We start from the raw sequence: 23445 nt of genomic DNA on the forward strand, positions 1-23445 counted from the left end.
AAAAATTTTGAATAACCAGTTCCGAATGAAACACGGCAATCACAGTGGACTGAAAATTTCGAAAATGGTAAAAATTAACTCTACATTACAAATAAAATAGGAATGAGAAGATTATAATCTGTGTAAACTAACCTAAAATGTGAAAATTTCAATGCTCTTCAATGCCCTTCAATGCCAAAACTTCAATGACATAAATGGATGGATGAAGCTTTTGGGGAGGAACGGTGGAGAGTGCGAGAGATGGGTGTGTGTGTGAGAGGGGTTCTCAGATGGGTGTGTGTGTGAGAGGGGTCTCACGGGTGTGTGTGTGTGTGAGAGGGGGTGTGTGCGTATGATTTACATTTGGGGGTATATGTGGAATGATAGGTATGTGTAGTGAGTCAAATATATTAGGATTTATTTTTTTAGTGTGTGTATTAAGAAAGATTTGTATAGAGAGGAAAGGGTATGCGTATATAGAAGCTCCCAGAAATTGAGGAGGAGCGACATTTTTATTTGCAAAAAGGGAATGAGGTGCGAAATTGGCAATGCTACTCCGGATCCAATGGATCTCTATTTCGATCTTTATACAAAACTATCCCCTTTCTCCACAGCTCTTCCACTTCCATTCAGGTGAATTTTCCAACCACCTAATACCACCATTTATAACCTCCAATCTCTCTCTCTCTCTCTCTCCCCCATGGAACTAGGGTTTTCTGTGATGGTAATTTTGGGTTAGGCTTCTTTTTTTTGTTCTGTCAATCCATTCTTCAGCTCAATCGAAAGGGGAAGATAAAGAGGAAGATAATTAATGAGAGAGAGAGATACTTAGGATTGATTCGTATGATGTGGAGAGGTGAGAGAGATTGTCACTGTCTAAGATTGAGGATAGTGAATTTGACAATAATGCCTCGAACAAGTGGTATTTCAAAACCTTAAGCTTTTAGTCATTGAATCAATTGTTTGTTTTGCCTGGTTTTTTAAATTCCTACTTGTTTTTATCATCCAAAAGTACTTATGGATTTGAAGCTCTGGATTTCAAATCCACCTCACTTGAAAATCCATAAATCCAAACATACCTTCAAAAAAACTTTTAAGAGGGTGAAGAGATGGGTTGATTTACTGGTTTTCATTTGTGTAGGTTATTTATGTAGTTTTTGTTTAGCTTCTTGTTCTTATGTTTTTTTGTTTTATTTTTTTGTTATATATATATATATATATTTATATTTTGATTGATTAATTTTTTGCAGGGGTTTGCCCCTTGAATGTGCTACATTTTACTGATTCTTTCGAATAAAATTCTAGCTCCATTACCTTCTTTTTAAAAAAAAATAAAATAAAATAAAATAAATAAAAAGACAGACAAAATGCTCTGGAATTGTGTGGGAAAGCCTAGGAGATAAAATTTTGAAATATTTTGAAAATGTTGAAACTGATTGGAGATGCTAGGTCTAAAACTTGTTTCCCAAAAGAAAGTAATATGGATGTCATGCATTGTTTACAACTACATGTTGCTTGGGAAGTTGGGATGGCTGACTAGATTTGGGTGGAGGCCAAATTGGACTTCGCTTTGCAGTCCTCTATGAAACCAAATTTACATAATTTACTAATAGCATGTAAACTTTAAACTCACATATCTTACTATAAATGATTGGTGTATTTTGGAAGAATACATGAATGATTATTTTAGGATTTTGGGGTTTCTAAAGTCTTCTGCTTCTCATTGAAACTATTGCACAGATGAGCTGGTTTGCACCTGAGGTTTGGAAGGTATGTCGTGATGGCTCCTTATAGGCACAGTAGCGAATTGCTGCCAGATAAAAGAGGCATCATTGGAGTGGTTTTTAAGTCCCTTGATCGGAGCAAGCAAGGCTTACGGGGTGTTCGCCGAGGGACTAGGTTTGGCAGGATTAGTGTAAGAAGATTATTGTTTTGGATGTTTTCAGTAGCAGTGCTCTTTTCAATCTATTTGTCACTCTTTGGCTTAAAGATGCAGTTTCATGGTGAGATTAAAGACTTCTCTTGTTTATGTTTGTACTGTCTCTAATTAAGATACTCACGAAATTTAATTCATCCACCATGACAACATCAACAACTATCACACTGTCCGACTAAAGTCGCAGATAATGTACTTCAATCGTGATTATAGTTTACTATGTTTGCTTGCTTCATTAGATTGACCTTTTTCCTCTTTCTAGCATTGCAACTACTGTCCTTCATTATGTTTCCTTCTGTTTTACTTTTACTCTTTTTTTTTTGGGTAATAGTTTCACAATCTTAATGCTCTTTAAATTCATAAACGTGGTACTGTTATTAAGCTTTTTATTGGCCATACTTACGCTTGGCAAATTGGTACTTGCAAAGTTTTACGATTAATCAAGAAGTCCTCATAATAAAATTATTGGTGCATAGACATTCTTGAAAGCATACCTGTTTGTAACTTGTAAGTTGTAAGTTCATGATAAGAAGTTATTATCCTCTTTTTCCCCTTTGTTTTACTATTGTACTTATGTATTCCTTATTTATTTTTATTTTTAAGGAAAATTGGTACATGACATTTCATCACTTCAAGTACAAGAAGATTTTTTGGGATCAGATGACTTAGAGCAACCCAAAAGAAAGCCCCCCCGCAAGCAACGTAAGAAGTGTTTTATTTCATTTTAAAAAATGGCTTTGGCCACTCAAACATCCAAAAACACTTTATTTTTTCTCTAGGTTGTTTCTTTAGAAGAATATTTGGAACAATTGATGCTTCCATTTTTTGCGCATTCTCAATGAACCAGCATGTTAGCAGTTTCGTTCGTTGGAATAAGCTAATGACTTTGAAGAATGAAAAATCTTCTTCTAAATGCTTAACTCTTTCCAATTTTGATGGGTTATAGTCATTGTTGACGTACAAAAACTATTAAATGGGGACAATCTTTGGTTTAGAAATATCATGTATGTCGTATGTTGTGTTCAATTTAAAGTGCTTTAGATAATAGGTTTTGCTTATGAGGCCAATGTGTCAAATGCTACTTATGAATACACTGAGAAATCAGAGGATTAGTGATTCAAATTGAGTTTTCTTCAAATCATCTCAAACTAAAGTCACTTTTATATATATATATATATATACAGACAATGCAACCCCATGCATTAAAGTATTACATTTTGAACTGATACAAAGAATGGTTGATGTGTTCCATCCAGATTTTTGCAAAGGCAGTTTACCAATATAGAATCCTTGCGAATCTATTTTAAAAACTTTGTATCCAATTCTATCAATGTAATAACTATAGAAAGGATCATGCTTATTGAATTTATTTGATTTAGGGTTAAAATTTATTTGTTTGTCTAATCTTGATTTGACAAGCACCAAGGCTATGTTTGAATGACAGGAATCTTGAGGAGTAATGGGAATGTCATTACGAGTAATAAAACTCATGTGGCAATGCTATTCAAGCATTTGGTTTCGTTGGGAATCCTCAATGGGAAAATAATACAAATTTTAAAGATTGTGGGCCCAATTATTTTTTTACTCTTAAATGACTAACATTAATCTAGGAATGTGAGATTCCAATGGGGGAGTGGGGGAATCGAATTCCTACCTAGTTTGGGAATGTGATTCCTACTAAAATAGATAATTAGGAATCACTTTCCTATTCCAGCCTGTTTTAAATGCTGGAATCATGGGATTCGGAATCATATTCACTATGCTTGGTTACCACTTTTCAAAAACACTTTTCAGAAAATTCTACTATCTTATTTTCCGTATTTTTTTGTTTTTACTGAATTTTTTTAATATTTTGAGCAATTTTTTTAATTTTTAGACATACTTAACGTAAATATACCTAAAAAGTAAAAAAAAAATTGAAAAAAATCTTTTAAAAATTCACTAAATATCAAAAATACAAAAAAAATACGAGGATTCAATACATTTTTTGTATTTTTATGTATTTATTAATTTTTAAAAATATTTTTTCACAATTTTTTTACTTTTTAGATACATCTAAGTAAGTTGCATCTAAAAAGTAAAAAAAAGTTTAAAATTTTAAAAATATTCACTAAAAACAAAAAAATACGAAAACCAAAAAACACAATTTTCAAAAAACTTAATTCAGAAAACTCAAACCAAACAGACTGATTCCCATTTCCCCTTAAGATTACTGCCATTCAAATATATAGCCTAAGGTGATATTAGTCAATGAGAACAAATTAATTGATCCATTTGACCAATTATGGATACAAGTAGTGTTGTGGTGGAAGCCAAAAAGTTCTGCAAATTTATTATTCAGTGTGAAATTCTTTATGTAATTTTTGGTGTTACACTGAATCACTGACTAAATTATGTGTTAATTTTAAAGTTCATATTACTTGTGTGATCCTAACATTAAAGTCTCTAAACTAATTTTGTTTATGTTTTCTTTCATTACATTCTAATGCATTTTATTTTTTCCCTCTAAATATTCCATCTTTCAGATTTCTTTCCTTGTGAGGTTGGGCTTTTGGACTCGGTCAATAATCTTGTTGAGCCAAAGGATTATGCAAATTTCACACAATTCTCCTCCTGGTATGTTGATAGAGAGGAGAAACCTTTTGGGGATGACCAATTTGAACCCAGATTTGGAGGACATCAAACCCTCGAAGAAAGAGAGAAATCCTTTTATGCAAGGAATCAAACAATTCATTGTGGTTTTGTGGGAGGACCAGACGGATATCCAAGCACTGGATTTGATTTGGATGAAAAGGATAAGTCATACATGAATACCTGTAAAGTTGTTGTATCATCTTGCATTTTTGGTAGCTCTGACTTTTTGAGGAGGCCCACCAGCAAACTGGTAAATGAGCTATTTTCTTTCTGCTTCTGCAAACCCACTCAAGATTGACAACTATTCATATTTTTTATACGTAGTAATCCACATTATGTATTGCTTGCCAAAAAATTACGAAGAGAATTCAGTTTAGTAATTCACCACCACACACAGAAGTAGACTCCTCCAAGATTGAGTTATATTTTTCGACACTCAAAGAAAAGAAACTGGAAAGAATTTGAGTAATAACCAGCATGCAAGGGATGAAATCTCCTACAGTGTAACTCATTTCATCTAAATGTTCTATCAATGGAGACTTTGTTGTTATATGTAAATATTAAAATATGCTGTTTGATGTACGTCTTGATCAAGCTCTGGTTCTTATTCAGATAATTCTGATTGTTAACTGGATAATTTCTTACCTTTTCATTCAATTCTGTTCTGCTGACAGTGCTTTGAGTTTTCATGATATACTATTTCTCATAAGTATGACTATGTTTCATGATCTTGTTATTATGATCTCAGGATTAGACACTGAATGTGTGTCCAGCTCAGAAGCTAAGAACTGTTAGTTTCTTTGCTCTACCATGCTAGCTGTCAATAATCACAACAAAAATTCTCATTTTTTTGGAACTGCTGGATGTTTTTGGGTTTTGCTTTTGTTTTCTGTGTTAACTTTAGGACAGTATACTCTGTTTGGTAAATATTTCTTCTCTGCTACAGATCAGTGAGTATTCCAAGAAGAATGTTTGTTTCGTCATGTTTTTAGATGAGCAAACACTGTTGAAACTGTCAACAGAGGGGAATGTTCCTGATGAGAGAGGATGTATTGGGTTATGGAGAATAGTTATTGTGAGGAACCTACCCTACAAGGATATGCGCAAAACTGGAAAGGTGCCAAAATTTCTATCACATCGTCTCTTCCCTTCTTCTAGGTGATTCTCGCACCAAATTTTGTAGATGACTGGGTTATTGACCTTATTTGCTTTCTTCGTTAACCAACACCAAGATTTCTACATAACATATTTTCTTATTCTGTGGTGATTTCTTAGGTATTCTATTTGGCTTGATAGCAAGATGCGACTTCAGACTGATCCGATGCTGATCCTTGAATTCTTTTTGTGGCGAACTGGATCAGAGTATGCTATTTCAAATCATTATATTCGCCACTGTGTTTGGGAGGAGGTACACCAGAATAAGCGTCTAAATAAATACAACCACACAGCCATCGATGAACAGTTCAACTTTTACCAGTCTGACGGTCTCACCAAGTTTGACCCTTCAGACCTAAATACTCCTCTTCCAAGTTGTGCGTGTCGTTGTCTTTTTTTATTTTGGAGTTTGCCTTTTTCCTTATCTGCAATTATTGCCCGTTGATGCTCATGTGCTTATTTTTGTTTGTCATATGCTTTGCACTTTGCAGATGTGCCAGAAGGTTCATTTATTGTTAAGGCCCATACACCGATGTCAAATTTATTTTCATGCCTTTGGTTTAATGAAGTTAACCGTTTTACATCACGTGATCAACTGAGCTTTGCTTATACTTTCTTGAAGCTGAAGAGATTGAATCCAGATAGGCCATTCTTTCTAAATATGTTCAAGGTGGGTAATTACTAAAATAAAACTATTCTTTCCATTACATTGTGCTTCAGCAGTTTGTTGTTTGTGATTGTCGACTACTGTTTTAAGTGCAATATTTGTAAATTTAACATTTCTCAGGGACTGTAACCACCTTAGTTCTTGGTTTCCCTTTAGTGCCGTCATCGACCCATTTCATGATTTATCTCCGTGATATTCTTAAAAAGGTCTTGTCAATGCTCGGAAACAGAGCTAGGTTGATTTCCTACACACATGTTGGTAAACATAACATCTGAGATGTATTGTTATTTGTGGCTTTGGTTGGTGGTTATGTACCCATTAGTTAGGCTTTCTAATTTTTTGAGAAAACCCCAATGCCAATATTACTGTTGTGGCATTGAGACTCAAGAGTAATAGGCAATATAAAAGCAAGCAAATACATTCAAATTTATCATTGTGCTTTTGGGATGTGCCAAACACAGACATGGATGCATGTTAAACACTTCTATTCGTGTGCGGAACTAATTAGGTAGAACAAAATATATCATATACTCATTCAAACAATTCACACTCAAAGGACCTTTTTATTCATGTATTAATGTATCTGCAGGACTGTGAGCGCAGAGCACTGGCTAAGTTATTTCGTCATAGAGCAGTGCCGCCTCCACCAACTTCTTGAAATTCCTTAGGTGTTTTTGCCTGGTAAGGCGAAGTATGCCCTTTTCCGTTTGTTATCTTTTTGTTCCCCCTACCATGCTCCTTTAAATTGACTTGTAAATTCTTTTTAAACTAGTCTCCAGGATGATTGACTGCAGTGGACTTTCATCTGTGAAGTTCCAAGCACAACCGCAGCTAGTAATGGTGGGCCCGCGATTTTTTCATTACGGAATGACTTGATCTTGGATTTGTGTCTATTTGAACCACTTTCCACCACCATGAAACGGATGCATTGGTACACCATTTTGACTTTCACCAGGTTTTGTTGATGTAGACTTTCTTTTATGGCTGTTGAGCCCCACACTTAAATACTTAGGTAACATAATGTAGGCTATAGTAATGCCCAGTGAATTACGCTTATGTGTAGTAATTATGGCATTAAATATATTTTTTCGGCATCCTATCCAAACAATTGTACATTTTCTCACTGAAGTTTGTTTTGTATATTAGGTATGTTCCTCTAATTTATTTATTTATTTATTTTTTTCTCCCCCTTCAGTTGAATGTAATGGGTTCTTTTTATTTGCTTGCTGTTGTGAAAGGAACTTTCTCAACTACTTTTAACAGTGTGTATATTTAAATGATGCTCCTTTTTTTTTTTTTGCCCTTTCTGGTAATCATGCAGTTGTTAATAATCAAGATGAATTTATGAACATTATGGTGAACCAAAAAAAGGAAAAGAAAAGAAAAGAAAAGGAAGGCAGAAGGATTTAGAAAGTAAAGTTACGGTTTGGTATGTGATAAAGACCTAGAAGGAGGGTTGAGTCCACCAGGATAGAAGAAGACCGAAGGTTGTGTTTGGTAGAACTTTCTAAATATGATTTGAGAGTAGGAGTTATATTTTAAATTTGTGAGTTTTGAAATTATGATTTGAATGTGAAAAATTTGTTTGGTGAAAGAGTTTTGAAAAGATTTTTGAATTGAGTGGGAAATTTTTGATGGGACATATAATATTGATACAAAAATTTATAATTTATAACTAAACACACAATTCAAAATTCTATTAAAGTTCATAATTTTTTTTTAAAAATTCATAAATTTTTTTTTTGAATATATAAAAATTAATGTGTCATTTGTAAAAAAAAAAAAAATAAAAAAAAAATAAATAAATAAATTTACACTGTTTCGGTCAATCGGTTGGGCAATCGGCCGGACGTCCGGTGGGATAACCGGTTAGCTCAAATTTTCTCGTCTTCGACTGAGTTTTCAAAAGTGAGTGTGGAATTAAATTTTGAAACGCGTAAACAAACATTATGTTAGAAATAAGGTTTGGAACTAATGTTCCAGAGTTGTACCAAACATAGCCTAACTGTTTGTGAGCATGCAGGTGGTATGTTTCTTGAGAAATTGTGACTGGAGATCATGCTGTTGGTAAAGATTCCATTCCAGTACTCGTCAACTGAACCCTATAAATACCAACTTATTGCTCGGATAAGCCAACAAAACTGATGACTAGCACAACGATATTGGCTTTAGGTACTTAGTTGTTGGGTATTCATTGGAACTGAGTTGGAAAAAAAACTTGTGAAAAACTAATTCTAACAGTTAGAACTAGTTAGTTTGTGAGTGGAATAGAGACGAAAGAACTTTAATGTCATGGGAGATTTCGTTTTTGCTCCCTTGATTCAATAAGCTTTCATTAACAATAAATGTCTGTTGTACGTGGAGGAAATGTTCGTCCCTGTTCGTACTCCTTTCGTCCAAGCTCCTTGTCTATCCGATCAACTTGAGAACACAACGGTGGTGAGCTGCCCGGCGGTATGTTGCCAGAAAACCCCTCCGACAGTCAAGTTAGCACATCTTCAGGGAGAGAGAGGAGGTGAGAGATATAGCACAATGAGTGTTTCTTACCAAATGATATTCCATCCTCAGCATGGGGGGGTGCAGTCATGCTTATATACTTTCTACGCTCAACTCTGCACCCATTAGTCTCTTGACACGTGGAGCTGCTCTCCCATCTGTCAGCACAAATCCAACGAACACCGCCTAACTAAACCGCCAGACAACATTAGCGGGAACTCGACAGCCCGGTGGCATCCTCCTCGGCCTTCCACGACTGTGCTGTGTAACGAGTCTGAGTGCTCCACTCGCCGAGCTCCATAACAGCCGAGCTCGATAGCATTCCGGCAGAGCCGAGTTCAAGACAAGTCGAACCGGTGAGTAGAAGGCCTTCCTCGTCGAGCTACACGTGCGAACCATGGAACCCGGGTTGGCAGGCGATCATCTCGGCCAAGCAAGCTCGGTCCAAACAGGGGATCGGGACCTCAACCTTGGGCCTCGACCGAGTAAGACCAACTCTAGGGAAGCCCCAGTTAGCTCGGCCTAAACAGGGGGCCTGAGACTCGACCGAGTAAAACCCACTCTGAATAGGCCCAAGTTAGCTCGACCCAATCATGCTCGGCCCTATCTTGTCCGGCTTCTACCACGGCCCAAAGCCAGATTATAAATCTCTCTCTCAATTGCCCCTTAATTCCGTCCGCGCAAGCATGACTGGGATTACATGATCCGACTGAGGTAGACTCTCCCTCGGTTCTTAGTTCGCAAGACGTCAACCGCGCTAATCGATACGCTCAGTTTCTTGTCGACGCCTCAACTTGCCTTCCTGTCTCTTTAATATTGACGCCGCCGTCAATAGGGACACGCGTCGATCATTTATTGGCCTCGAGCAGCCAACCCAGACGTCTCTTTATATCCAAAATTTTGGCGGTTTTTTTCTCCTATAAACACGCCACATCCCCCTTTCATTTTCTTCTTATTGTTTCACCTTTGTTCCAGATGAACCAAGGTTGTCGTGCCCTCCCTACTGCCTAGCATCATTCCAGCTCTCAACTGCGTTTGTGCTCGAAGATTCGATTTTTGCCTCATTCTGGTAAGTTCTTCGAATCTCTTCATTGCTTTTTCATTTGGTATTTCTCATTTTAGGGCACAAAAACTATAGGTTTTAGGATATAGCTCCCTAAAATCCTTTTCTGCCCCTGCTCTCGTTACTGTTCTTCAACTTCAGTGATGAACACATGAAGATCTGGGGCGGACTGGGCTCCAGGTCTTCTTTTGATCCTAAAAAAACGCCGAAGCCGAGCAAGTTACGAGTTTACGAAACTCGTGTAGAAACTGAGGTAACGGAGTGCTGGACCGCTCGACCGGGCTAAAATCTGGTCCGCTTGAGCGGCCGAGCTTTTGGTTTACCTCTGTGACCGAGATGGACTGGCACACCATATGACCGAGCTAAAGTCAAGCTCGTTTTGCGCGATCGCGCTCCCACTTACACTTACACTTACACTCCTTTTACTGCAGAGTCCAAAGGGACCGCGCACCAACACTGAGGCTCTCAAAGACCAAGCAGCCATCAAACGAGAGTTTTTGCCAAACCAACACAGCCGTGCTAAAACCAGCCGGCTACACATGGGGCGCTACCGCTTCCTAATTGACACGCGGGTCGCATTAGCCGCGTTCTGGGAAGAATACGGTGTCCCCGCCGACATACATCTCGAGCTCGGTGCCGAGGACACAACCCCTTGGGGCAGACTAGACCAGTGCCCTTTCACCGTGCTTTCCATTATCGAAGGCGACCTCCGTTTCCCGGTCAATCCCCTCATGTCCGAGTTCTTGAGGTGCACCGGGCTAGCACCAACGCAAGTCTCAACCAACACTTATAGAATAATTAACGGAATAGCCGAGCTGAACAACCGGCTAGGAGTCAGCCTAGGTTTAGCCGAGATACTTCGCTAGTACACCCTCGGGCATACAAGCGATGGACTAAACTACTACCTCAAGATTAGACCGGGCAAGAAGAAAATAGTAACCGGTACCCTAGTCAAAGATATGCACGACGACAACTTTTTCTGGGTGTCTGGAAACTATGAAACAGCCGACGTGTCCGGTTGGTACATCAGCAAGAACTTCGGTTCGACATGTAAGTCGTGCACGCTGCTCGGTCAAATTATTTTCCTTCACTACTCTGTACTAATGCCTTTTCTTCTTTTTCTCTTTGCAGCCATTGAAGCTTTGCAAGCCAACTATCATAATCCCAACGAATCAACCATCAGAACTGTACTGCGGTACCATGACTGGGATTGCCACGAACTTTTCGGCTATGTACCGACCTACAGATATTCTGCTTCTCGTCGAAGCAGAGTAACAGCTTCCTCTGAGCGCCGTCTCCACCTCCCAATCCAACACTACCGGACGTGCCCCTAATCTGGCTGACAGAAGTAGAGGAGCAGGCCAAACGAAGCCGCATCAAAAATCTCATCACTGCCACATCCACCGAGCTGCCGAGCATCCCTTCCCGCGCAGCTACTGTTGGTCAATCAAGCGGGGCCGTGGTTGCATTGGTGTCAATTGCCGCGGTGCAAACAAGCAAGGAAAGCCGTCGCCCCGAGAAAAGGCCTTGCGTCGCCGATCCTTCAGCCGAGCTCGTTGCGGAGCTGAATACTGAGCAACCAGCGGTCACAACTGAGCCAACACCTCTCTGGAAGCCTCAATTGAAGCACCGGGGGAAAGAGATCCCGACCAATGCTTCGGTCATAGGAGATAAAAAACACATCCTCGCCTTCGACCTAACAAAAGCCCTGCTCCTGCCGAGCAATGTGATCGGCATCGACCACGTGCCCGACACCTGGCTCGTGCAATCCTCGATCAAGTCTATGACCAGGGTAAGAATTTTGAAGGCTTTACTCAAATTTTTCCAAGTGTTTGCTCGGTTTCCTTTTTCTAATCAAACTCTCTTCTCGCAAGCCATCCAGAAACAACATCTGGTGATGGAGCGGATCCATAGACTCCGGCAGAAAGCGACCGACGCTGCCAGCTAGGTTGAGCATCTGCAGATCGAGCTGGGACGGTCAAAGGCCTCTTTGGAGATTGCCAACACAGACAACTCCAAATTGCTTGGTCAACTTGGAGCCGCTAAGAACGAAAGGGACGCTCTCCGGGCCGAGCTGGAAGCGTTGAAACAATCAAGGAAGGATGAGGTGGATGCAGCCAACAACGAAGGTTTCAAAGAGACCGAAGAAAGCTACACCAAGCAGGTCGAGGCCACCAAGGACATATTCTTCAAGTCTAGTTAGAAGGCTGCTTGCGAACAACTCGGCCAAGGATCTGGAACCGACGTGTTTGCCTCTCCCCCAGTTGCCTTTCTGCTAACGTACATGGTGCCATATGCCAACGATGTCTTCAGTGCATTGTAGGCTGAGGCCGAGGAGGAAGACGGGGACGAAGCCGAGGAAAATGCCAACGGAGAAAACCGTGCAAAGCAAGCCGGCCAGGTGGAGACCGGTGTCCAAGAAACCATAACCACGGTCAACCTGGAGGCAACTGCAATCGGGGATGACTTCGCTGACCTCTCCCCTTTAGTTTAGTTTTATTTTCTTTCTTTTTTAAGAATGTAATCGGGCTGCCTGCCACACCTTATGTAATTCAGTTTCACATCAATGAAAAGTTTTGATTTCGCTAAATGTTGCACTGCTTGTTGGACTGTGTTTCATCAACTCGGCATGAACTTTTAAACAAAACGTCAACTACTTTAGCCGGGGTAAATCACCTCGGCTAATTCTTTTGAGTTGGGCAAATCACCGACCAATTTTGCCGGGACAAAGCATCTCAGCTAAAGCCTGAGTAAATCAACTCATTCAACCGGAGTAAAACATCTCGGTTGAAACCACAGAGTTGAATAAATCATCAACTCATTCAACCGGAGTAAAGCATCTCGGTTGAAACCAAAGAGTTGAATAAATCATCAACTCATTCAACCAGAGTTCGGTTGAAACCAAAGAGTAGAGTAAATCATCAACTCATTCAACCTGAGTAAAACATCTCGGTTGAAACCACGGAGTTGAGTAAATCATCAACTCATTCAACTGAAGTAAAACATTTTGGTTGAAACCACGGAGTTGAGTAAATTATCAACTCATTCAACCGAAGTAAAGCATCTCGGTTGAAACCAAAGAATAGAGTAAATCATCAACTCATTCAACCGGAGTACAACATCTCTGTTGAAACCACGGAGTTGAGTAAATCATCAACTTATTCAACCGGAGTAAAATATCTCGGTTGAAACCAAAGAGTAAAGTAAATCATCAACTCATTTAACCGGAGTAAAACATCTCGGTTGAAACCACGGAGTTGAGTAAATCATCAACTTATTCAACCGGAGTAAAGTATCTCGGTTGAAACTAAAGAGTAGAGTAAATCATCAACTCATTCAACCGAAGTACAATATCTCAGTTAAAACCACGGAGTTGAGTAAATCATCAACTCATTCAACCGGAGTAAAAGATTTCGATTGAGATCACAAAGTTGAGTAAATCATCAACTCATTCAATCGGAGTAAAACTTCAGCGAAGATAAGTCATTTCTATTATATTGACAAAAAGGGTATTACATTCAAAAGTACAGGGAGAGCAAGTCCTTCCACATAAAAAATTACATAAGAACGTCAAATATTAAAAATAGTACAGTTTGAGGTTAGCCGCATTCCATGGCCGGGGTATGCCTTTTCCTTCAAAATCTTCCAAGTGGTATGCCCCATTGCCCGCCAGACCAGTTATCCTGTAAGGCCCTTCCCAGTTTGCCCCTAGCTTGCTTTCGCCCGGCACCAGTGTGTTGCCCATCACCTTTCTTAAAACCCAATCCTCGACTTTGAACGGTCTGGGGTGCACCATTTTGTTGTATTTTCTGGACAGCTCTTGTTGGTATGCGGCCACGTGGATCAAAGTTTTTTTGTGGCGCTCATAAGCCAGGTTCAATTCCAAGGCGACTGCTTCAGAGTTCAACTCAAGCTCAAAATTTTCACTGCGGATGGTGGGCATGCCGATTTCCAATGGGATGACCGCCTCCATGCCAATGGAGTTTCCTTAGTAGATCGCCTCGGGGTCGTCCGATATGCCCAAAGGACACTTCGGAGTTCCTCGGCCCATTTTCCTTTGGCTTTCTCTAGTATTTTCTTCAACCCATCAAGAATGGTCTTGTTTGATGCTTCGGCTTGGCCGTTGGACTGCGGGTAAGCCGGGGTGGAGTTGTAGAATTCGATCTTCAATTCCTCACAAAATCCTCTGAATAAGCGGCCGTCAAATTGGGTGCCATTATCGGAAATCAGAATCTTGGGGATGCCAAACCATGTTACCACATTCTGCCAGACAAACCGTTTGACGCCTTTCTCCTTGATAGTCGCTAAGGGCTCAACTTCAACCCATTTGGTGAAGTAGTCCGTAGCTGCAATGAAGAACTTCCGGTTGCCCAGCGCCGTTGGCAGTGGTCCCACTATGTCTAGCCCCCACATCACAAAAGGCTAAGGGCTTGTGAGGGGAAGAAGTTCTCTGGCCGGCTGGTAAATTTGGTGGCCAAAATTCTAGCACTTCTCACATTTTCTAACATACTTTTGAGCGTCCGCTTGCATGCATGGCCACCAATATCCTTGCGAGATAGCTTGGTAGGACAAAGATCTTCCCCCAATGTGACTTCCGCATATGCCTTCATGAATTTCATACAGGAAAGCTTCCACGTTGTTTGGGTGTACACACTTCAGGTAAGGGACCAGCGTATGACTTCTTGTATAAAGTGCCAGATGGAGAGAGCCAAAACTGCTCTGACTTCACCCAGACTTTAAGTGCTTCCTTGTTATCGGCCGAAAGGGTCTGTTCTTTCAGGAAGAGGATAATATGGTTCATCCAAGGAGGGCCAAGCTCGGTGTAGAGTACTTCTGTTTGCTCGAGTTCCTTGATACTAGGCCTTGGAAGAAACTCAATCAGGAGAGGGCTGGGAGATGTTCCATCGACCATGGAAGCGAGACCGGCTAATTCATCCGCTCGGCCATTATCTTCCCTACCAATTTGTTAGACCCTTATTGCCTGGAATTGCTTGATGTGTTCTCTTACGAGAGCTTGATACTTGGCCATTATGTCGTCTTTGGCTTCGTAGACCCTGAACACTTGGTTGATAACAAGTTGGGAGTCATTGTAAACCATCAGCTCGGATGCACGCAATTGAAGTGCGCTCTTAAGCCCGACCAATAGCGCCTCGTACTCAGCCTCGTTGTTTGACGCAGGGAATCCGAGGGTGATAGAGTGCTCTATAGTCAGACTATCTGGCGAGATCAAAACTATGCCCAGCCCGGCGCTGTGATGATGTGAGGCTCCATCTACAAAAAGTTTTCACATTTCACCGACGAACAGTTTCCAACACTCTGAGGGGTCGTGGGAGGCTTGAAGGTTGATGGGATCACGGGCACTCGACTGTTCGGTTTTAGGTTCGCTGTTGTTCGGTTCCATTTCATCCCCCCTCGGCGATGCGGTACTGGACCCAACAGGTGGGTTTGTTGTGCCCGAGTCCGTCGCCGCATTGTCGGGCTGCTCTACTATTCCGACAAGAGGTGCTATGGTCAAGCGTGCAAGTTCCGCGTTGCCACCATTACCCTGTTGTGCAATTTCCGTTGAGCCTTCACTCACTTCCTCGGCTACCGCGCTGAGATCCACCAGGCATACTTGGTGAATTCCAGGTGAGAATTCAACAACGAAATCGACCAATGCTTGTGCTTTTATGGCCCTTCGGGATTGAAATTTGACGTCAAACTGACCCAATTCGACCGCCCACTTCAGGATTTGACCAGAGAAATCCGTCCGCTCGAACAATGATTGTGTGAGCGTGAAAGTAGTGCGCCAATTTCATGGAGGCCATCATCAACGCCAAAGCAAGTTTTTCTAGCGGCAAATACCTCGACTCGGCCGGTAGCAAAGTTTTGCTCACATAAAAGATAGGCAAATGCTGGATACCTTCTGACTAGACAAGCACCGCGCTAACTGCATGTTGTGAAACTGCCAGATAGAGGTAGAGTTCTTCAACGAGCTTGGGTGTCACCAATAATGGAGCATAAGACAAATAGGCCTTGAGCTCGGCCAAAGCCCTGTCACATTCCTCGTCCCATGAAAACTTGGATTTCAAGGCTCGAAAGAAAGGGCGGCAGCGATCTGATGACCGGGTTACGAATCGGTTAAGCGCGGCGGCCATTCCGGCTAGATGCTGCATGTCCTTTGCCTAGTTGGGCTGCTTCAATTCTTGTATGGCTTTGATTTGTGTGGGGTCTACCTTGATGCCTTGGTTTGTGACTAGAAAACCCAGGAATTTCCTGAATCTCACGCCAAAGGCACACTTTGACGCATTCAGGAGTAGCTTGTGCTGTTTGAGAATGGCGAACATCCCGACTAGGTCGAACAAGTGGTCTGCCTGATGCCTGCTTTTGACCACCATGTCATCGATATAAGCCTCCATCGTCCGGCCTAGCAGAGGGGTGAACATTTTGGTCACCAAGTTGCCCCAACGTTCTTCAAACCAAAAGGCATGGCTCGATAGCAGAAGAGTTCCCTTGGAGTGGTGAAAGAGGTAATCTCGCGGTCGGGGCCATGCATGGCAATCTAATGATAACCGCGGTAGGCATCCAACAAACTGAGCCTGTTATGCCCGGCTGTTAGATCCACCAGCTGGTCTATTCTGGGCAGAGGAAAGCTGTCTTTAGGGCAAGCTCGGTTGACGGTCTTGTAGTCAACGCAAACTCGCCACTTCCCATTCTTCTTGGGTACTACGACCGTGTTTGAAATCCACCGAGGGTAGTGCACTTCCTGAATAGCCTGTGCTTGAAGCAACTTCCTTACCTCCTCCGCGACTACCTCGGCATGATGAAGAGCCGATCTTTTTGTTCTTTGAATGACGGGGCGTGCATCTGGGAAGACATTGAGTTGGTGGCAAATAAAACTTGGGTCAACGCCGAGCATGTTGTACGGCGTCCAGGCGAAGACTTCGATATTCGACATCAAGAAATCAACCATCTCGGTCCTTTCTTGGGCGGTAAGGCTTGAGCCTAGCAAAAAGAATTTTTTTGGACTTTCGGTGCTGATCCACACTTCTACCAATTCTTCAACAGCCTTGTCCTCGGCCTTGGTGCCCACATCTTCAAGGACTCCCTGGTCTTCCGATTCTTCTATCATTTGGACAAAGCCTTTGGCAGCCTGGCTCCCGTTTACTGCTACGAAGTATTGCTTCAACATGACTTGATTGCCCCAAATTTCCTTAATCTCCCCCATAGTCGAGGGGAATCTCATAACCTGGTGGTAGGTTGACACTATAACTTGCATAGCGTGAAGCCATCCCCTACCGAGGATCAGATTGTATGTAGACGGCACCTTCAATACCCAGAACTCCATCTACTTGACCACAGATCCGGCTTTGACGGGTAAAATAATCTTTCCCATAGGCCACTCTGGTTGCGAGTTGAAACCAACCAGTGGCGAAGTTGCGGAGCCAAGTCCGTATCCCGGAGTTTGAGTTGCTTGAACGCATCGTAGTACATAATCTCAACCGAGCTTCCCTAGTTAATCAAGATGCGCTTGACATCGAACTCTCTAACGCGGAGGGTGACTACTAGGGCGTCGTTGTGCGGCGTTTGAATGTGCTCTAGGTCCCTTGTTGAGAAACTAATCACGTCTTTTTCCTCGGTCTTGCCCTTTTTGACTGCGGGCTGAACTGACAAAACTTCTCTCATATGTTCTGCCTTTTTGATCATTCCTCGGAGCTCGCACACACGTGCCAGTTCCACTATGCCGTGGATCACATTGACCACTCCTTGAGGGGGCGCCTCTAAGTTATCTAAACCATTCGGATCGGCCGGGGCAGGATGCGCGGCTTTGACGCCTCCATCAATGTAAAGGTCTAAGTGACCGGTGGCGGCTAACTCTTCCAAATGTTGTTTCAAAGGTAAACAGTCCTCTGTCCGGTGTCCTCGCTCCCTATGATAAGTGCAGTGGTACTGCGGATTGAAGCCCTTTTGCGTATCACCCAACGTAGCAGGAAACTGGACATAATCCTCGTCACGGATCTCACTAAGTATGCGATAGATTGGAATTTTAAATACCATGGTGATGCCCGTCTGGGTGTTCAACCTTCTGTTGGCATTAGCTGCGTCATCGCGGGGATGTTCTGCTCGGTCATTGTGGCGACCTCTACCCCGGTTTCGATGATTTGTTCCACGGTCAAATTCCCTGGTGCGATCATTTGGACGGTTAGTCTTCTATCCGACTGCGTGTACCTTGCCAGCCACCCTTTTGTCTGGCACCACTGGATTTGTCTTCACGGTGGATGCCGTCGCATCATCCTCTACTCTGAGGTGCTCATTGATGCGCTATATTAGTTGCCCCATGGACGTCGGCTGGTTCATTGTAAGCGAGTCCCTCAGCCTATGTCCGACCGGGAGATCGCACTTATACTGAGTGATTGCCAAGTTCATCGGGCAATCTAGGATCTCGTTGAAGGTTTCCCAGTATCTAGGGTTGTATGCCTTGAGGGTGTCGCTCGACTTCATCTTGACACTTAGAAGGTGTTCCACTTCCTTTGGCGTTTTGGTGTTGGTTTTGAAACGAGTTATGAATGCTTTCGCCAACTGTTGCCACCTCTCAATGCTCTCTTCTGGGAGTCTCTCAAACCATTTCAAGCCCAGTTCGCCCAAGTTGGATGGGAAAATAAGGCACATAAGAGCATCATTACGCCTGTGTCCGGCCATGACTTGCCGGAAGTGGCTTACATGCATGTACGGATCGCTTTTTCTGTCATAAAGTGTAAACTTCGGCTGGTGAAAGCCTGCTGGGAGCGGCGTGGTCTCTATTTCAAGGGAGAAGGGGGAGGCGTTCAGCCTTGCCAAGTCGGTGTCCAAAGGAATTGGTACGGCCAAACGGGGCGGGGGCATCATAACCTCCTCACTATGGCGACCTCCGTAAGATAACCGCTGGAATGCCGGCACCCGTCCGGCCTCCCGTCGACGAGCTCGCTCTTTCAGGACATCCCTTAAGTCCTCTGAACGGACGGAGTAAGAATATCCCGAAGTGGTCGCCGGACATGAGGGATGGTAGGTGCTATCTTGCGCGCTAGACTTCTCTACAGGCGTGTCTAGGTCTCCACCCCTATAGCTTCTGGTGATAGAAAGGGAGAGAGTGCGCCGCTGGCTCTGATTGCCTGAACGGTGGGGTTAGGTGCGCTCACTGTGGTCTCCCACTCTAGCAACACCCTTCCCTTTGACCTAGCGTTTGAGAGCTTCCATCTCTGCCACCATTCTCTAGATGACGGTGTCTTAGTCCTTCAACTTGTGCTCCAGACGTCAAGCATGCAATTCTCTTCACCGCCGGTGTCCCTTTAGGCTCCGTGAGCGACCAAAACTTCTGGAGCACTTATCTCGTGCATCTCTCGGAAGTCCTCCCGGGGAAGTTTCCAAGTCCTCCATGTTCTGAACGGCGGGGAGTCCGTCTCTCCGTCTGGCTGATTCTGGGGTAACACCGTCAATGGCAGACAATGGTATTTCGTCGTTGTTCGCTATTGAAAGCGATCGGATGAGCTTGGAAGACAAGGTTTTGTTTGTTGACTCTTCCCACAGACGACGCCAATTGTACGAGGAGAAAATGTTCGTCCCCGTCCGTACTCCTTTTGTCCAAGCTCCTTGTCTATCCGATCAACCTAAGAACACAACGGCAGTGAGCTGCCCGGCAGTGTGTTGCCGGAAAATCCCTCCGACGGTCAAGTTAGCACACCCTCAGGAAGAGAGAGGAGGAGAGAGAGATATAGCACAATAAGTGTTTCTTACCAAATGATGTTTCATCCTCAACATGAGGGGGCGCAGTCATACATATATACTTTCTGCGCTCAACTCTGCACCCAGTAGTCTCTTGACATGTGGAGCTGCTCTCCCATCTGTCAGCACAAATCCAGCGAACACCGCCTAACCAAACTGCCACACAACATTAGCGGGAACTCAGCAGCCCGGTGGCATCCTCCTCGGCCTTCCACGACCATACTGTGTAACGAGTCCGAGTGCTCCACTCGTCGAGCTCCATAACAGCCGAGCTCGGTAGCATTCCGACAGAGCCGAGTTCAAGATAGGTCGAACCGGTGAGTAGAAGGCCTTCCCTGCCGAGCTACACGTGCGAACCATGGAACCCGGGTTGGCAGGTGATCGTCTCGGCCAAGTAAGCTCAGTCCAAACAGGGGACCTGGACCTCAAGCTTGCGCCTCGACCGAGCAAGACCAACTCTAGGGAAGCCCTAGTTAGCTCGGCCTAAACCCGGGGCCTGAGCCTCGACCGAGTAAAACCCACTCTGAACAGGCCTAAGTTAGCTCGACCCAATCATGCTCGGCCCTATCTTGTCCGGCTTCTACCATGGCCCAAAGCCAGATTATAAATCTCCCTCTCAATTGCCCCTTAATTCCGTCCGCGCAAGCGTGACTGGGATTACATGATCCGACCGGGGTAGACTCTCCCTCGGTTCTTAGTTCGCAAGACGTCAACCGTGCTAATCGATACGCTCAGTTTCTTGATTTGCTCGGTTGACGCCTCAACTCGCCTTCCTGTCTCTTCAATACTAACGCCACCGTTAATAGGGACACACGTCGATCATTTATTGGCCTCGAGCAGCCAACCCAGACGTGTCTTCACATTCAAAATTTTGGTGGTTCTTTTCTCCTATAAACACGCCACATCCCCCTTTCATTTTCTTCTTACTGTTTCACCTTTGTTCCAGACGAACCAAGGCTGCTGTGCCCTCCCTACTACCCAGTATCATTCCAGCTCTCGACTGCGTTTGTGCTCGAAGATTCGACTTTTGCCTCATTCTGGTAAGTTCTTTGAATCTCTTCATTGCTTTTTCATTTGGTATTTCTCATTTTAGGGCACAAAAACTATAGGTTTCAGGATATAGTTCCCCAAAATCCTCTTCTACCCCTGCTCTCGTTACTATTCTTCAACTTCAGTGATGAACACATGAAGATCTTAGGCGGATCGGGCTTCGGGTCTTCTTTTGATCCCAAAAAAACACCGAAACCGAGCAAGTTACGAGTTTACGAAACTCGTGTAGAAACCAAGGTAACGGAGTGCTGGACCGCTCGACCGGGCTAAATGAAGCAACTACTTTCTGTGCCTTGCACATATTGTCCGCTTTGGCGAAACCCGCCTCACGGTTTTGTTCCTCCCCCACTGGGGGAAAAGGCCTATGCAAGGTAAGAGGAGCCAGCCTACTTATAAGGTGGGAAAGTAGTCCCTCACAGACCGATGTGGGATTCCCCGCACATTAGCCCCCAGCCACGCTGGCTCCGGCACCAGCGCAATACCTCCAGATGCCGAAGGAAGTTCCCACAGACGGCGCTAAATGAAGAAACTACTCCCTGCGCCTTGCACATATTGTCCGCTTTGGCAAAACCCGCCTCACGGTTTTGTTCCTCCCCCACTGGGGGAAAAGGCCTATGCAAGATAACAGGAGCCAGCCTACTTATAAGGTGAGAAAGTAGTCCTTCACAGACCGATGTGGGATTCCCTGCACATTAGCCCCCAGCCACGCTGGCTCCGGCACCGGCGTAATACCTCCAGATGTCGAAGGGAGTTCCCACAGACGGCGCCAAATGAAGCAACTACTCCCCGTGCCTTGCACATATTGTCCGCTTTGGTGAAACCCGCCTCACGGTTTTGTTCCTCCCCCACTGGGGGAAAAGGCCTCTGCAAGGTAAGAGGAGCCAGCCTGCTTATAAGGTGGGAAAGTAGTCCCTCACAGATTGATGTGGGATTCCCCGCACATTAGCCCCCAGCCGCGCTGGCTCCGGTACCAGCGCAATACCTCCAGATGTTGAAGGGAGTTCCCACAGACGGCGCCAAATGAAGCAACTACTCCCCATGCCTTGCACATATTGTCTGCTTTGGCGAAACCCGCCTCACGGTTTTGTTCCTCCCCCAGTGGGGGAAAAGGCCTATGCCAGATAAGAGGAGCCAGCCTGCTTATAAGGTGGGAAAGTAGTCCCTCACAGACCGATGTGGGATTCCCGCACATCTGTCAATAGAAGTTTATTGAATAGCAAATAATACAAAACTAAATATTCTAACTCTTTACATCTAAAGTTCTTTTTTATATTTTTTTTACAACTAATTTTACCAATTTTGGTAACCCAATTCCAATGGATACCCAAAGTCTGGTTTCTTAGTTTATAGGGGCGTAATGTGGTATACGAGAATTGGAAGAAATTAAACTGATTGATATTACTCGTATTATAAAATGCAAAACTAAACATATTGGATAATTTTGTGCATCCTGTTTAATTTCTTCCAATACTACATATTGGTTTATTTTGTGTATCCTGTTTAATTTCTTCCAATATCTCATGTCCGACAGCGTTCACCAGCATCGTAGGATATAATGCTAAACTGAAGGGAACTAAACTCTATTTTTGTGTATCATGTTTGTTCTATAATTTCTATAATGAAATTGAAAAGCATTATTTACAAAAAGCAAATTACGTAAGTGCAGTAATACGTGCAGTAGTATCATATACGTCAAAATTATGAAAACCAATTGGTGTTGTGCATTTGAGGGTGGAAAGGTCAAATTAACTCATTTTTATTTAATTTTCAAATTTCATCAATCTATAAATGAAGTTTTATTTATTATTATTATTTTTTTTTTGAGTAAACACTAAACAATTCAATTTTAAGCTAATTATCCAATCTCTTAAATGAAAGATCAAATCTAAAGCTTCATGGAACTAAATAATAATAAACTTTCTACATTTTTTAAAACTATTTCTAATCAATAAATTGATTTTAAAAATATTCCTTTCTTAACATAATCACAAATTTTAATCATTTAAATTATTTTTAAAATAAATAAATATTAAACAGAAACAACACCAAACATATTGATACAAAATTTGAAAAAAAAATTAAAAAAAAATAACACACACACACACACACAAACAATTCCAATAAACTACAAAACAACGTATACCATAAAATCTAATTTATTTTTGAGTTAATTGTTAAAAAGTCCACTCTAACAATTGTCTAAGGCAAGTAGATATTTTTGTTTTAGTGAGAGGTCTACCTTATGTGAAATAGTTTAGTGAGAAATCATTTTATTAGTTTTGAAGGACCTTTTGTTTTCAATTTTTCCCTTTAATTTATCTGTTAACTTTTGTTAATTATCTGTTCAAATTATTTTCTATTTGTTCAAATTTATATCTATCTGTTTAAATTTTTTCTATGTCTAAATTTATTTTATCTGTGTAAATTTTTTATATATCCAAATTATTTTCTATCTATTTAAATATATATATATATATATATTCGTTTAATTTTTCTCTTTATCTATTCAAATATCTGTCCAAATTTTATTATTTGTTCAATTTTTTTGCTTATTTGTTTAAATCTATCTGTTTCGGTATCTATAAAAAAAATAAAATTGAATCTCTTTGTTCTTATCTGTTAAAACATTATATGTTGAAATAGAAATGATACATCCCTCTAATTTGGGAGCTCTAAAAGAGCACTAATGATGTGAAATTTTTTTTTAAAAAAAAAAAAAAAAAACCA

General features: G+C 42.2%; 2 protein-coding genes across 7 annotated transcripts; one reads left to right on the top strand and one right to left on the bottom strand.

The window, feature by feature from the left end:
* Positions 1-413: 413 nt before the first annotated feature.
* LOC114263556 (transmembrane protein (DUF616)) lies at positions 414-7565 on the top strand. Of its 6 annotated transcripts, none has more exons than XM_028204116.2 (9): positions 414-612; positions 1720-1982; positions 2519-2617; positions 4441-4799; positions 5496-5707; positions 5825-6081; positions 6196-6374; positions 6961-7052; positions 7144-7565. In XM_028204116.2, exons 2-8 carry the CDS (start codon positions 1760-1762, stop codon positions 7027-7029), a joined length of 1398 nt encoding a protein of 465 aa, XP_028059917.2. In that variant the 5' UTR covers positions 414-612; positions 1720-1759; the 3' UTR covers positions 7030-7052; positions 7144-7565. The 6 variants fall into 6 exon arrangements, with proteins under 6 accessions (XP_028059917.2, XP_082727441.1, XP_082727443.1 ...); XM_082871315.1 differs by having other exon boundaries at positions 7151-7565; XM_082871316.1 differs by having other exon boundaries at positions 485-901.
* Positions 7566-17421: 9856 nt separating this feature from the next.
* LOC114263564 (uncharacterized) lies at positions 17422-17967 on the bottom strand. The gene has a single exon (XM_028204123.2). It carries the CDS (start codon positions 17965-17967, stop codon positions 17422-17424), a length of 546 nt encoding a protein of 181 aa, XP_028059924.2.
* Between the last annotated feature and the right edge of the window lie 5478 nt (positions 17968-23445).

Source organism: Camellia sinensis, chromosome 5 (assembly GCF_055761805.1).
Source record: "Camellia sinensis isolate YWXY chromosome 5, ASM5576180v1, whole genome shotgun sequence".
In the NCBI taxonomy this organism is placed as follows: Eukaryota; Viridiplantae; Streptophyta; class Magnoliopsida; order Ericales; family Theaceae; genus Camellia; species Camellia sinensis.

Coding starts and splice junctions, on each gene's coding strand:
- LOC114263556 (XM_028204116.2), top strand. CDS start 1,760: ATGGCTCCTTATAGGCACAGTAGCGAATTGCTGCCAGATAAAAGAGGC. Junction 4,800..5,495: donor GGAGGCCCACCAGCAAACTG/GTAAATGAGCTA, acceptor TCTCTGCTACAG/ATCAGTGAGTATTCCAAGAA. Junction 5,708..5,824: donor CGTCTCTTCCCTTCTTCTAG/GTGATTCTCGCA, acceptor GTGATTTCTTAG/GTATTCTATTTGGCTTGATA.
- LOC114263564 (XM_028204123.2), bottom strand. CDS start 17,967: ATGGTATTTAAAATTCCAATCTATCGCATACTTAGTGAGATCCGTGAC.